The 16,171-nt window shown below is 43.5% G+C and overlaps 1 protein-coding gene across 1 annotated transcript in view; it reads right to left on the reverse strand.

Moving 5' to 3' along the window:
- The window catches only part of GAN (gigaxonin), a 41,287-nt gene extending 25,312 nt beyond the window's left edge, over positions 1-15,975 (reverse strand). The window contains exons 1-4 of the mRNA XM_039558111.1: positions 15,745-15,975; positions 2,093-2,207; positions 905-1,255; positions 227-444 (exon numbers count right to left, since the gene is read on the reverse strand). Of these exons, the coding sequence (XP_039414045.1) occupies positions 227-444; positions 905-1,255; positions 2,093-2,207; positions 15,745-15,911 (851 nt within the window). The 5' untranslated portion in view covers positions 15,912-15,975. The remainder of the gene's footprint in view (positions 1-226; positions 445-904; positions 1,256-2,092; positions 2,208-15,744) is intronic.
- Positions 15,976-16,171: the final 196 nt, after the last annotated feature.

The raw sequence follows: 16,171 nt of genomic DNA on the forward strand, positions 1-16,171 counted from the left end.
ACTGAACAAACAACCCTACTCTAAGTTAATTATGGTTGTATGTCAGAAACAAAGTAACTGGTTTTTGCTGAATCATTCCCAAAGGTATTTTATGTGTGTCTGACCAACCTAAACCAAACTCAAATGACAGAGTGATAAGCAATAGGTGCACATATTCTGTCCACACTGTGTTTTCAGACTGCCATGAGTGCTGGCCCTGGGACCAGTGATGCCACTGCGCACTTACACTCGCTCTTCCCCCCCAACAGTCACGATGCACTCGGAGTAGCCCCGGGGCTTGAAGGAGGCCAGCATGGCCTCTCCCTGCTGCGGGGGTGTCAGGGGGATGTTGTTGCACTCCTTGACGATCTCGCGGACCAGCGGCTCGCTCATCATCTGCTCGCGCAGATACGCCGCGTCCAGGCCCGACACCCACACTGCCGACATGACATCCTTCATGTGGACCTGGGGGAGGCAGCAGTGACACAAAATCACCCTCAGCACTGAAGCACTCAGACATGCAGATGCTTCTGTGTTTAGCAAACACTTGAGAGTTTTGGTACTGGCAAGTAATGAACTATACAACACAGTGTTAGCAAGAGAATGCATCAAGTCCTCCAAGTTTCCCTATAAACGTGCTACTTGCTTTCTCACCACATAAACCGGAATGTATCATCAAATGTCAAAATGGTGCTTTTTTTCTTAATGCCCATTAAATAATAAAGGCAGCAGATGAGATATATCATCAACACAGCTTTCACCCTTTTACCACAATCCCATGGTCTGCATTTCAGGCAAAACTCAACGAATTCTGTAAGTGAAAGATTAGTCCTGAAAGAAACAGATCTATTTCAAGTTCCCACTGATTAGAATAAACACTCTGATCTGCACCACATTCAAAATACAAACATTTGGATGTCCTGACCTTTCTGGATTCTGAATCATGAGAAATCCACCTTATCACCGCTTCAAAGACGTATCTTTCGTTTCCAACATTGAGCTTTTCCATCGACAGCACTTCTTTCAGTTTTTGAGGAGTCAGTTCCAAGAATTCCTCTGTGCTGCTGACATCTCGAAAGTGAGTTTCCAGATACTCTGAGGCAAGGTAGTGAACATGATGCAAACAATAGTGCAGTGCAAAGTCCCGAATACCAATACAGTTCTCAGCAGCTATGCAACCTTCTAAAAACTCACAGCAGAGAGTTTTTAAGTCTGTAAGCAGCAGGAGATCAGCTGCCTGTACCACATCTTGGATAGTTTCTTCATTTAGCCTGATCTGCAAGAATTAATTTAGAAGTTATAGCTACTATCACTCATTAGTTCCATGACATGCCCGCACTCATTACACTCATTCTCAGTGGCTGAAAAATGGACTATTACTGCCCATGTAAAAATTAGGAGAAACTGATATGACTGCTAACCATTTATTAATTAACACAGGGATGGAAAGGCATTTGCTTGACAGAAGGTGAGGAGCAGAAATTTTGCTCCTGAAGTAACCAACCATAAAATTGCTCATCTCATCCAGGAACCTAAAATGAGTTTTCCTGTAATAAATAAATAATTTTTTAAAACACACATGCAGGAACGAATTTCAAGCCATATCTGCCTTTTCTTTTTCTGCTGAAAGTTAAACTCGTTCAGCAATCTCAATCTGGTTCCAAATAAACCGGACACATGAACTTTAATTCCTGCTAAGGCTCCTAGCAGGCAGATCTGACAAGAGGCCAGAGAGGTGGGCACAAGGGGCAGGGAGGGAGAGTGCCTGGTGTACTGTAACACTCAGTGATGGGGTCTCCATCTCCGTGGCTACCAAACCAGTCCTCTGTCACAGCTGACAAACACTGCCTGTTTTAAAGCAGGTTACTGAGGGCAGCCACCAATTTTAATACAAGTATTTGACATTAACTCTAAATTTTGAAGTCCTCCCCTGCTGCGCAAGAAGAGCAGAGACAATTCCTGCAGAGCCTACTGCCTCTCCTTCACATTCACAGCCCCACTCTGCAGAAGTTTTATCACAAAGCTTTAAACACCTTTCAGGATAGCATTGTTAAAACCCAAGTTATTTTGCCAAATAGTCCAGTCGAGGTTTATGGTTTTTTTAATACCATACCTGCCCACTGAAGATGTAATCTAGTATCTCTTTCATGATATCAACAGATATTCCTTCGAGTTCAATCTTGTACGTTGAGCCATCGTCCTTTGGAGGATTGTAATTCAATTTTGTTCTAAGAGAAGAGAAAATAAAGTGATCAAAGTTCAAAATCTGGGCATTGCTCGCTCTGTTTCTGAAGAAATAAACACTAGCTAAGTGAGCTATGTAGCTCACTTGAGCTACAACAGAGATGTTAAAACCTTCCAATGTGATGGGAAAACTGTCTCTTGAATTAGTAGGTATGGCCTCTGGTACTGCTCATCACATTTCCAAACTGAACAAATATGTCAGCCTTGCAAACTACCCCGGCCATCAAAGAGCCAAAGTATTTTTTATCCCAGCTCATTCATCACAAGCATTCAAAAACTTCACTCAGTCCTTCCAACAGAACAGCAGCTCTGCCGACAGATGAAACACAAGAATTTGCTTTGATGAAGGTGGAAAAAAACCCAAAGCAAAACAAAACCAAAATTTTTTTTACCAAGAAAGAAATAATTAGAGTTAAGCAGATCAGAATATTCACTGGCAGCACAAACATTGGAATTGCATTACCATTTTGTGTAGCTTATGACATTATCAGCCTAGTGCTATGCCTGGCTGTAACCAAGCCATGCACTTACAGTCCAGGAAACAGCCCCATGTGCTGCTCAGACGAGCTTTAAATTCTCATCTACATCAGTGGACACTTCACTTATGAGCAATTTCTTTAAACATACCAGGAGCACAGTGATGTGCCTGTGAATAGAATGATGGGGGCTAGGGGAAAAGGTGAGGAAGTAATAGCACAGCAGACACTTTGCCTTCCACCAGCTGTCAGTGCCAACACTTCCTCCAGGAGCAACTGTGGTGCTCAAGTTGAACACAACTTCAAGTGTTCAAAAGGGAGCAGCACCCATCAGTCTGGTGCAAATGGTCATGAGAGCTAATAAAACATAATTTTGAACATATTTTCCCACATTTTGGTCAATGAAGAATACATTACATAAAGACAAGAAAGTTTATTTCACTACCTCTCTGTATATATAGTGACCTACATCTGTACCACAGCGCACTAAAATAAAAGCTTTTAAAACTTTTTAACATTCATTTGAATATATCCTCAGATAGAATCAGTTTCTTAATGTGAAAAGCTGTGGCTTTGCTAAGCTGAAAGTGTCCAGTCTGTCACAGCTTCCTGCTATCCACACTCATGCTAAGCAAATACATAAATAGGTCTTAGCTAAGGGCAGATTCTGCCTCACTTACTCATATTGGAATAAATTAGTTTCTCACAAAATAAGCTGTAACTCACATCAAATAAAACCTTAGCCTGTAAGGAGCTATTTTTAAGTGTGAATAAGGGCAGTAATTTTAGTCCTTTAGTTCATCATACTTGTGGTCCTGTCTTCACATCCCTTTTCTACTCTGCAGAACACCCAGACACAGCAGTGCTCAGGTGCCCATGTACCACTGCACCAGGGCTGCAGCTGCTTCACCCTGTCTGTACAGCACCTGGCACGAGTTACAATACAAATAACAACAACAGTGTGGCATGGATTAGGAAATTGTTTATTTCCTAACACTTGGAAGTAGATTAGGAAAATTATGTGACTCCCATTAAGGCGCATGCTGCAATAGCAGGCACTGATTTACAGCTTGACAGCTGAAAACTCCTAACCCAAACATACATTTCCAGCAGAATGTACAATGTGTACCTCAACTCCAGCCATCCTTGCCCATGTGCAACGTGCATTTTTCATGTCTACAAGCTCCAAACGAGCCACAGAGCATACACACACAGGGCAACGTGCCTTTTCAATTCTAACAGAGCAAAGGCTTCTTTTACACGCATTTCCAAATGTATCCAAAACTATCTCCATGTATGCTCGATTTCCGTGTTTCTTGGTTTGTAACAAAAGGTGCTTCTTGTTTTCTGGGATGAAACTGTGTTTTCTTTTAACTTAACATAAAATGTATCAAGGATCACAGTGTCTGGCTTCCTTCAGCAGAAAAGACAGTCAGTTGCGTGATCCCTGGAGTAGCTGTTATGATCAAATACACAGCAGTATCTACACAGAACCTGGGGAGTCCAACACATTGTGGGGCTTAAAACAGGTCCAAGGCAGATAATAAGCATGTTGATGCCAGCACTAATGGGGAGATTAGGGAAAGGACTTGTGCCATTTATCACTAACTTTCATCTTAGCATCACCTGTACACACCCAAGCTAAATCACCTTATTGCGTGGACTTTACATTGACACCTCTTGGTAACAAGAAAGTGTTGTTCAGAGTTTTTGGGTCTTATCAGGCTACATGTTCTAATTACTGTGTACTTTTTCAAGCATCAACAGTTGGTAATCTGAAAAGAAATTACCTAGCCCCTGATGCAAGGCTGAAACACAAAGTCAAAGCAGAAAAATAACCTTGAGAACAAATCAAATGATTTCAAAGTTACAGACACTTGTATGTCGGCAAACATTCACCTTATGCAAATGCTTCTCAGTTCAGATTAAGTTTTTTTCTTATCATCTGTCATGGGAAGCAATAGTGATCCATCTCTCACATGATTTTAATTTGCTGGTTAATAAAATACAAGGTTATTTATTTCGGTACAAGTACTTCTGAGCTATGCCAAGAGAGCCATTCCCAAAGGCAGCTGTAGGCACTACTTGTTACGCCAAAAGTGCAGGACAGCTACTGGCTGTTGGGAGGAGAGGAGGAAAAATATGATGCAAGGACATCTTATAACTAGATTTGGGGCTGCAAAAGTTTAAGAAAAAAAAATTGTGAGTCCAAATGGAACGAAAGCTGAAGGAGGAGAGAAAAGTGCGAGGTGTGCAAGCAGAGGGCATTGAGCCACGTCTCCTCTTGCATCACCCAGTACCAGCTGTGACCTGCACCCACACCTCGCCAGCAAACTGAGGCCTGGGCATCCCTGTCATAACACACAGAGACAGAATGAGAAAGTTTCCAAACACGTTTGTTCCCAGTTCAGAAAGACAATGGGCATCACATGGAGAAATACTTAACCCTTGCCCTCTATCAAACTTCACTTTAGAAAATAAGTTATCAGCTATGCTTAAGCAGAGGCTTTCCAATCTGTCAGCATCGTAGAAGGAGGATGCCTTCTTTCTGCCACACTCCTCCTCAGGGTGATTTACTCAGCCTGTGATTTGTGTGGCTGAGAGCTGGAAGCAGCAACCAGCAACCCAAGGTGCAGAGATGTGCCAGCTGCAGCACAGCTGCTTCTAAAACAGGCATGTGACAGCTTCCTACTGTGGACAACATTTCTAATTACTTTAAAAGCACTCCAAGTTGCCAAACCACAGCAGAAAAGGCTGCCTCAGTCTTCCTTAATTCAGATGGAAGACCAGAATGTCAAGATGTAGAAGGAAATAACCCTCCCAGCCAACCAAAACCCCCATGAGCTGGGAGCAGAGCACAGCTGAGACAGAGCTGGAAGAAACAAAACAAGGCAACTTCTTCATCCTGTTTTCTCACGTAATTTAATTTTGAGCAACTTGACTCCATACATGTTTTAAAACAATATTTTCCATTTTTTAATTAAGATCACCATTGTAAGTTGAAATGGCTTCCAGTAATACAAACTGTTCTATAAATCCTCAACATCCACCCCAACATCTTGTGCCTCGTTAGGAAAACTGCTGGCACACACAACACCTTGAACCAGTGGCATAAGAGCAAATGGGTTGATGTTGTGTTTTGATGTTGTCTGTGTGACAAATTTAGAATCTGCTGTTCCACATCACTTAAGGAATACAATCCTAATGAGTCATCTCAAATGCTCTTCATAAGGCAGAATGAGGATAAAAATTCCAGTACCTCATCTTTATATGTAAGCAGTGTAAGCAAGGTGAATCCTCAAAATGAGAACAGGGGCTCAAGAACTGATATTGATACTGCTAGGAATGACAATTTACATCTAATGACATAAAACAGATTCAAATAATTAAAAAAAACCCACAAGCAAAAAGAAAACCAACAGATAAATTAAGACTGTCCACAGTTTTTGTAAAAATTAAGATGGATCTTCCAAATACTGTCATTTTAAAAGAGCAAAACAAATCAAAACACAACCCTACTTCCAACCTTACAGTCAATCCCCATGAAAGCACTGTTGTGGGACAGTTACGATTTATAAGAAGCAGATTGAAAAAAAAAATCCATATGTCAAAAACTTGGTTTTTTTACATTTTACAGTTTAAAGTTTACAGGAGGGGAATAACCACTTTTAAAAACTCAACTAGACAAAACAACAAAATGAAAATTCAAATGAAGAACTTGACCACCACCACCACCACTTGCTTTCCTGAGTCAGACAGAATTTTGTGGGAATATTTTCATCTTTGAGGTCTCTGCCTTATCTGTAAAATATTAAGGAAAGAGAACTGATGTGTTTTTACAGCGGTCACATAAGTTATAAAGAGAACAAGAGCACAACTCTTGGAAAGCTTTAATCCTTAGAGTGCTGGTGTATTGGTACCCAAACAAGTAAAGAAAACACCTGTCTGCAAAGACTGTGCCTACAAGAATGCTCCAGACCACATTCACCACAAACAGGTTGTTGATATTTACAGTGAACAGCCATCAAAAAATCTGGGAAACAAGAGACAGATGCTTTGGGTTTGATGCTTTGCAACACACAATTTTTACCTGTTCTCACGTCACCGCGGTGCAAACGCAGTTCGCTGACCTACTTACACGGCAGGGTGTCAGGAACCAGACTGCAGGAGACAAGAGGGAGACACTTGTCTTTTGGAAAGGAGCTGTCTTCCCAAATTAATGATTTTGCTCCAGATTAACCATAAGGGCTGGTCTACACATGCTTTGCCAGTATTGCCACACTAGCAAACTTTAATACTCAAGTAGCAAAATCATCCTGCCAAACCAAAGGGCAATAAAATTGGGGTTTGATGATTTATCCTTTACCTGCACCAGTGTTTTGGCCTTCTCCAGAGAGCATCAGCATTTTAAAATGAAGTTGGACCTCCAACAAATGTTTCCAGCAAAGACATGCACCAAACCTAAAACACGCTCACAAGGATGACTCAGTCCCAAAAATGGCAAGTGAGTACTTGGAGATTTTACACCACTAAGGAGAAAACAAAAAATCCGCTTTTGATGCAAACATAAGGTCAATTTAGTCTCCTGGTCTGAGCTTCCTCATGTAGGTTTGAGTGCTTTCCAAGCTTTCCATGGTAAATCTAATTAAGTCCTACTTAGGACTGACCATTTTAATGGTGAAGTTTTTCATTTGTCTGCCTTTATCCCTGCAACATTTTCTCCCATAAAGGCTGGTCTTTCTACGTGCAAAAAAACCCCTTAATAATCACATTATTAAACAGGTCAGACATAAAAACATGATGCAGCAGTTCACTCCACCCACTGCCATCCTCCAAAAAGATATTTTACAACCAAATCAGAAGGTTTCCTTTGAGGTTGCACCCTGGCCTTTAGCACCACACATAAAAGCCAGTCTTCACCACACCCTGCAAAGGGTGCCAGCTCTCAGAGGATTTTGGCTATGCCTCTCCTTGTCTCCTTGTGTCTCTCTCCTTAAGATTATCTGTAACTCCAACTTCAGATCTCAAGGCAAAGAAGTCCATCTAACAGGTCAGCACAAAAACTTGCAGAAGTTGCTTTGCTTGCTTTAAGACAAACAAAAACTATGACATATAACTTTTTTCAACTATTGAAAAGTTTAAGTCAGGCAAAAATGTGGCCTCCCCCCCTTCCATAAGAAAGGGAACAAGACAATTCCTTCAGCAGCATCAGCACAGGGAACATGTACAGGGCTCATGGGCTTTGCTCAATAAAGAGCTTGTTTACCATGAAAATCTGAAATTACCCTGATTACACTGAGCTCATCCAGAGCCAGATTGTAATCTAAATTGGAAATCTACCCTCAGCCAGAGTGTCTTGCCTAAACATGTGTGTTAGCCCTAAGTAGACAGAACACACACTCAACAAACTGTGCCCAAGGACGGACCCTGGGAGTTCTCAGCAGCACCAAGGACCTGATGTTTCATTTCACTTTGGGTTTCTTTAGCCAGCATGGAAAACAACCAATCAACTGCACCAGCTGAGCTTGCAAACAAGTTGAACACAAGCAATGCAGACGAGCTGCTGGGCACCTGTGGTTTGTGCACCTCGTGCATGGCATGAAGCACAGCTCAGGCTCATCTGTGATGTGGTGGAGTGGATCTGGTTCAGCAGTTGCCTGTTCATCTGTCATGGACCTTCCTGTGACAGAAACACCTGCCACTGGATTTGGAAAGGTGGTACAGGTGGTTGGCTTTTTTTTCTGCTTCACTTGACACTCAAGTCCTCTCACTGAACTGATGATTCCCAGCAGTGTTACACTTTTTAGGTAGCAGTTTGGAACTAGGACTTTCTCAGAAAAACAAGGGAAGATACTTTTGAAATAGAGTTATAGCCAAGAAATGAAGAGTGTCTTACTTGAAACATGTTATCGTGGTTCTAGTGCCATTGGCTTAGGAACTCATCCATCAACTCCATTTCAACCTTCCACAGATGTCTTCCTTCAAATTAACTCTGCTTTTAAACTTGTTTAAAAATGCTTTTTTAGAAGAAACAAGTACAGTGCCATATCTGTAACGCTAAATTTGCTGTTAAATATATTTAAGAAATGCAATGCTGTGTAGCATGTGTCTAATAACCCAAATATTCCTGTAACTCACTAATATTATTATTTAAAAAACACCTATAGATCTGCTGGGAAAACTTGGATTAACCAGGTTTTTATACCTCACTTATCCTTACAGCACATGGGAGAAAAAAGCAACAGAGTCAAAGAAAGATTTTCGTAATTGCTGGTATGTATGAAGTCAAATGGACAAAATTTTAAGTTTGTGAGTAGTGCTGTGGAACAGCTGGAAGATGTTTGGAATCCAGCTGAGGGAAGCACCGGAATTCTGGATATGCCCAGAGCTGGAAAACACAGATCTGCAAGACTTTCACAGAAAGCAATGACACAGCCAAGAGGAAAAAGGAACCAGGAGCATGGATTTCATCAGCACAGGAGTCTCCAACACAGAGCATTCACCATGTCCATAAACAAGAGCTGCACCAGGCAGCCCACATCATCCAGGGGATGTAGACCAACATGCCTAAGGACATAAACCAGCCACTAACCACATGGTATTAAGGACATACTTCCTTGACAGGGTCAAGGGATTTCAGAGCTGTGCACAAGTAGTGATTTGTTTTGGTTTTTTGGATACATTAAGCCACAGCAAAGATAAAATATCAGAGGTAAAGACACTAGTGGAGACTCCCCTGTACATAGGTAGCACTACACTGGTACTCAGCACCAGAACAGAGAGAAATCTCTGTACAATATTCAGAATAAGAGTCTGAACAGAGAGTGAAGAAACAAATCCTTTCAAACCATTAGTTACCGTTCATATTTGTCAGTCCACACCAGAGAGAAGTACCTTTAGTAACTGCAGCCAAGGCCAACACAAACAAAACAGGTTGAAAGAATTAAAAAAAAAAAAATCACCAAAAAAACCAAAACACAAATAAAGAATTTCAGCCTCATCAGCTCCAGACACATCAGCAACTTCAGAGCAGCCCTGTTCCAGCCACAAAACACATTCTAAATCAAACAAAAAAGAAAAAACAAATTAATAAAAAATGTTCTTTTAATAATAAAAGTTTTGCCAAACAAGGCAATTAACACAAGTGTAAAGGCAACCTACAGGGTATAAATTACCCAGACATCCCAAGCAGCCCCATCCTGCCACACCTTCCATCCCAACTCGCCTCTTACGTCAGGCACGCAGATGAGCTGCGCATCTCCAGATACAAAGAAAGGACAAGAAATTTCATCTCTAGTTCTCCTGGGTAAACAAGATGCTCTGATTCCCAGTTCTCCCTTTGCCTGACGTGTAGCAGCAGCGCAACTGTATTTTTTTTACTGTTTTGGGCTGGGTAAGAGCCTTATGGCTTCTTCCCTTCAGGCAATCTCTAGGGGCTTGTTGGAGCAGGAATATAATTAACAACTCCTCATTCAAGCCTGGTATAGTGACTTCTAAATCCCTTTTTAAACCATAAACTTTTAACATATCTATATCACTGTTGCCCCTCACCTGCTTATCCAGACATAACATGGCACTTCTGAGTTATGCCAAGCAGAGAGTTTCTGGCCAAGGCAACTATTTTGATTTATTGCCTTTCAAAGTTACAGAGACTTTACAACTCAGCTACCACTAAAACATAATAGGTAGTATTTCAATTTAATTTTTAAAAAATCCAAACGAAAACAAAACTATGCCTAATTTAAAAAACAGCTTATAAAGTCTGGAAGCAAATTCTGGCCTGATCTGTTCCTGACTTCCTACTGCCAGGCAGCCTCCAAAGCCCCCAGGAGACTGCCAGAAACAAACTTCTAAAAAGAAACCTTGGAGACAACAATGGCTTCAGAGCCTTCCTTGACAAAGCAGTTACCACAACACTACCCTGCACACCCAGTGAAGAGGGAACAAGCCCTGGCACAAGCACAGCATGATTTGGGTAAACCACAGCTTGGGAGCACAGGTTCCTGACAACCAAACAGCTCCCAGCTCCAGCTGCCATTTGTGTTCCTGACTTCAGTCCTCATCCCAAATCGAAGAAAAGTTTTAAAACACTACAAAAAATCTCCATAAATGTAAAAAACCAAATAGGTACCAGGAAATAAGCAGCAGAAGCTACTGGCATGTGTTGGCTCCTACTTGGCCTTGCTCTACAACATTCATTGTCCAACAGGTGTAACAAGAAGTGCCCAGTCGCACCTCCAGGGTGCACCTCCAGGGACATCCCATCCCACCTCCCACACCAGCACTCACGGGTGCTCCCAGCCACACTCACATAGGGACAGTGTCCCAGCAGGCTCCTCTTGTGACAACTGCAAATGCTCCAAGTGCCAGCACACAGAGGAAAGGGCAGGAGTTCAGTGGTGGGGGGCATGTCCTGCCACATTTCCATGGAAATCCATTTCAGCATTGGCTGCAGCTGTGCAGGGTCTTACAAGGTCTGCAGTGTTTTAGGGATGTCAAAAGGTTGAACAGGACAGGTGAGAAGATGCAAATGCTGTCAGGTTATTTCTGACCATTTACAAGCAGGACAGCTACTTATAAGCACGTAAAAATAAAGTGAACCTAACCTTACATTTGCATTTTTGTTTAGTTATATTATGCTTATCTGAGAAAAGATTTAAATAAGATTACTGGTCCATTACTGAGCTTGAAAAGCCTTGGGGAACAGTATAGAACACATACAGCCATCTGTAAGCTGCTCAAGCAGATGCGTGAAAACCAAAGACAAAACTTGCTGAGGTAACAAAAATGTCTTAATTCAATTTGCAATGCAGCAGCACAATCCCTGCATAACAACATTAAATTTGTCTAAGAATATGGGCTTAAATATCCTCTTTGTTCAGGTAGCTCCCACAAGCTCCCTGTGATCCAGGCAAGCAGGCAGTAAGTGAGCAAAATATAAAGAGTTGCAAGTTTCAGCTGGCCAGGAACGACTCATGCCAGACAGTGACAGATCTGTTCGGATGGGAACATCTGCTGCTACTGCTGAGGATACCAGGAATGCTTGGACCCAGTCTATCCTATAAAAGGTTGGCGGATCTATGCCACAACTCAGGCCAAACTTACCAGTGCAAGCATGGTCTGTTCTGGTAAAAGCCCTCTTACACCACCTTAATTTACACCAGGCTCTCAAACTAAATAAATTAAACCAGGGCAATGGATCTACATTAAGGCAATTGCCAGGATGAAGAGTGCTACAAAAAAAAGTGCAGGTTTCTGGCTGATTTGTTACAGAAGAGAAAATCAAGAGCTAACCTGGCTCGAATATAACTGCTCTGGGAGGCACAGCAATATCACCTTGAGCCAAACCACACTTTGTCCTGTGGCGTTTTCTTCCTGAGGAGCCCTCCTTTTCTCAGGCTCAGGAACATACCACAAGATGTTAGAGATATGCAGGGAGACTTCTGTGCTTTGTAAATGGCAGGATTTGCTCCAGGGGCACACAGAGGGATTAGATAAACCTGTACGTATAAGGGAATTCTGTAGGAATTCACACAACCACCTCAGACCTCACTACCCTGAGAGCTACAAACCACTCGGCATTAAGCAGTTGAGGCAAGACCTCAGGAACCAAACTACCACAAAAATTAAGTCTTACTGGTCCCACAGACTGAAAATTTGAAAATGAAACAGGCCTTTATTATTTTTCTGTACTTGCAGAAGCCACCCCATGGATCAGACAGGCAGGTGAGACCCATGACACCAATATCACTTCCAGGTGTTTCTGTGCCCCTTCATGTCTTTTGTCCTCTCCCCACTGAAGCTGCTATCTTTGAGCTGCATGGATAATCCAGTTGCCAAATAACTAGTGGGAAAACACATCACTATAATTTACAAGTGTCCTACTCATACCCAGTCAGCCAAACAGCTTCCATGCAAAACTAAAAAACAGGTAACGCTCCTCTCTCTGTGGCTGCACAAATCCTTCAGCACACACAGACTCTGCTCACACCCAACCACCCCCTCACAAAGTCCATGCCTACTTATTTTCCTACTCACACCCTAAACTAGGCATTCATGCAAACCCTACACTTTCTGAACTCGCCCACCAACTTGCCCACAGCCACAGCACATAATGACACAGCCAGACACTGAAAATACCACATCAACTCATACTTCCATTGCCTCACTTCAAGTTTCACATAAGTTTATTTTTATTCCAAGTTTTACCTCTGAAATTACTTAATGGATTTTTCTGAGCTTTATATTGGAATTTTTCAAATGAGAGCAACCTGAATCAATTGGCATTTGGAGACTCCAACAGCCTGTGGCATCAGAGCTTTGGAATCAGCTACCCTTAAAATACAGGGGGAGGAAATTCTTGTGTCTCCTGCAATAACTGTTTATATAGAGGCCTAAACTGATTTTCTTTGAAAAACCAACACTCAAAATAAATGGGACTTGCACAGACTAGGTACAAGGTGGAGATTAATTTCATCTCCAAAAAGAGCCACTGAAACATTACCCTTGCCTGGAAACACAATGCTCCAACATTGGCAACCTACCTCACCAATTCTATCCAACGTGAAGACCAGCTGACCTAAGAGAGAGATCCTAGAGTGATAAAAAGAAGAGAGACAGGCAGCAAGTAAAAACTAGGCTCTGCAAAGGTAGGTAACAAAAATGTGTTTCCTAATGTGCCATACATGAACTAGGTATATGTCTTTTTGGTTCTTTTACATCTTGAAAGCCTGAGGAGGAGACATGAGTAAGCTTTAAAAAAAAAAAAAAACAAAACAACAACCCCCCACTTAATCATATTTATATATTAATGCATGTAACCTACTTTCACACATAGTTAATGAGTTCCTTCATGAGATTTGAACCTGAACAATTTTGAGTTTAAAAAAACCACAACTCTAATGACTACAAGTTTTGTTGCTAATGTAGTTGTGTCTGGAGCTCTCATTCCTCACATACACTTAACCCATCTTTCCCCAGCACATTTTTCAGAGATTAACAAAATGCAATACATAAAGATGAAATTCTGTGAAAAGGCACTTCTCCATTGGATAATTTACAGTACCTTTTATTTAAGCATTTTTTTCACAGTAAAAAATTGACATTTCCTGTAAACTCACCCTGCTGTAACAGTAGAACAGCAGTTTTTCCAAGGACATGACCTCTCACCACCTACAGCAACTCTTCTAAAACTTAATGTCAGGCATATGGTCATCTAAAATATGATGGCAAATGACCTAAAAAGCATTCAGGCATTTTGAAGAGTATGAATCAATGGCCCATTTCTATTTCACATCTTTGATTTCTTTGACCACAGTCTTCCAAACCTGCTTCTCAAGACAAGCAGGGACAAAAAAATTATTAGTAGTACATAGGCTCCACCATGTCTTTTTTGCCAGTTCTTGGTGATCTTCCTTCTCTGTGTACTTTATTTCATTTTATACCTCAGCTCTGCTAGCTCAATCAGTGCAGAGAACTGTTTCTTTAAGTCTGTGCACGAACATTGCCATTTAAAAGTTATTCACAGCCTCATATTCTATTTATTTTTAGCTTATTTTTGTACTTGAGAATGCTGAAGTTGTACTGCAATGGTCACCCAAAACACCATTTTGCCTAAAAGCAGATGATATGACACTGCAGAAGGTTATGTTTTTTTTGGACTGTAGCATAAAGAATCCCCATCCTCACCTATCACAAAAATGCAAATTTTATGACAACTTCACAGGAAGCAGCAGCTGGAAGAAATGTACAAACAGTACAAAAGTCTCCCACAGATTTATGATAATCTTGTGTTTAAATGGTGCTAAAGGTCTGCTCCTACTTTACACATGAAGACAAAACAAATGTCTTTATTACCTGCAAATGAGTGGACTTAAAAACCCGTTGAAATTAACCACTCGTACATTTTGTTTACCCACTCTGACATGCAGATAGGTACCATAACATCTCGTGGAGGGTATATTCTTTTCACCTGATGGCACTGGACTTGTCAGCACTGAGTGTGATGGGGTTCAAACTGGTGTCAGCAGGACTTTCCACGACCTGGGTTTCCCTGCACACACAGCTCAGGAGCAGCTGTTTGCCAGTCAGAAACCATGACTGTGCTAATGCAGCTCATCCTCCCCAGCACTTGCTGTCAAGTGGCACAGTTCTGACTGCACATGCTGGTGACACCCCTGCCAAGAGCTGCCAGTGATCCTGGCACGGTCAGCCTTTGTCCCTCTGGCAATTTCCAAGTGATGTTCTTAGATGTTGTGGTGGCACAAGCAATGGGGAGACAAACCTGTATTTTTATTTTTAATTTAGAAGCCGATGTACTTCAGAACCCATGACCACCACCTGGAGCCCTGTCTTGCTAAAAGACACTAAGGAAGAAAAAAATGATGCTGAAGTGCTGACTCGGTGCGGCCGAGGGACACACAAAGCCCAGCACCTCACAATGCCCCTGGGACGCTGCCCCTCGGCCGGACACCTCCCTCACTATCCTCACAGTTCATTCTTTAGGGGTTACTTGTTCACACCAGGCCCTTGGCGGCAATAAAGTTGGGGGGATTTTTCCCATGGTGGGTGACACAGGCTCTCGGAGCTGGGAAAAGCAGCGGTGTGATGCGGAGAACACGACGGGTCCTGCGGAGGGGCCCGGCGGCACCGGCCGGAGGCAGGGAAGCAGGGAAGCAGGGAAGGAGGGAAGGAGGTGGCCCAGCCGCTGCTCCCACAGAATCACAGAATAGCTGCGGTTGGAAGGGACCTCTGGAGATCATCCAGTCCAGCCCTTCTGCCAAGGCAGGGTCACCTGGAGCAGGTGACACAGGAACGCGTCCAGTTTGGCTTTGAATGTCCGGAGCGGGAGATTCCACACCCTCCCTGGGCGCTCGGGCCAACTCCGGTCCGAGGCGCACCCGGGGTCCGCAGACCCGCCCCGCCGGCCTTCCCCGATTCCTTCATTCTCACACGCCGCGGATCCCGCTCCTTACATAACCCCGGCCCCCCTCCCCGAAGCGCGGCCCCTCCGAGCGCGGCCGGGGGGCTGCGGGCCCGGCCGTACCTGATGTAGGGGCTGGCGGCCGCCAGGATGTTCTTCTGCACCGGGATCTCCTCGCCCTCCAGCACCAGGTGCGCGTCGCAGAACCGCGTCTCTTCCCGGAACGAGCTGAGCGCCCGCAGCAGCCGCCGCGGGTGCTGCGGGTCCGACACGGCGCTCGGGCCCGACATGGTGCTGCTGCTGCCGCCGCCGCCGAGCCGGGCCGGGCCGGGCCGGCTCAGTCCCTGCCCTCACACCATGGCTGAGCGCCCGCCCGCCGCTGACATCATCTCCCGGCATCATCTCCCCGCGCCGCCCCGCGGGGGCGGCCCGGCCCGGCGGCCCTCGGGCACCGCGGCCTCTCCGCGGGCGGGGCGGGACGGGACGGCCCGCGGCAATCTCGGCTTTGTCTCCTCACGGCTTTGGAATGGCCCTAAAGAGAAGGGAACGG

This window comes from Corvus cornix, chromosome 11 (genome assembly GCF_000738735.6).
Source record: "Corvus cornix cornix isolate S_Up_H32 chromosome 11, ASM73873v5, whole genome shotgun sequence".
Taxonomy (NCBI): Eukaryota; Metazoa; Chordata; class Aves; order Passeriformes; family Corvidae; genus Corvus; species Corvus cornix.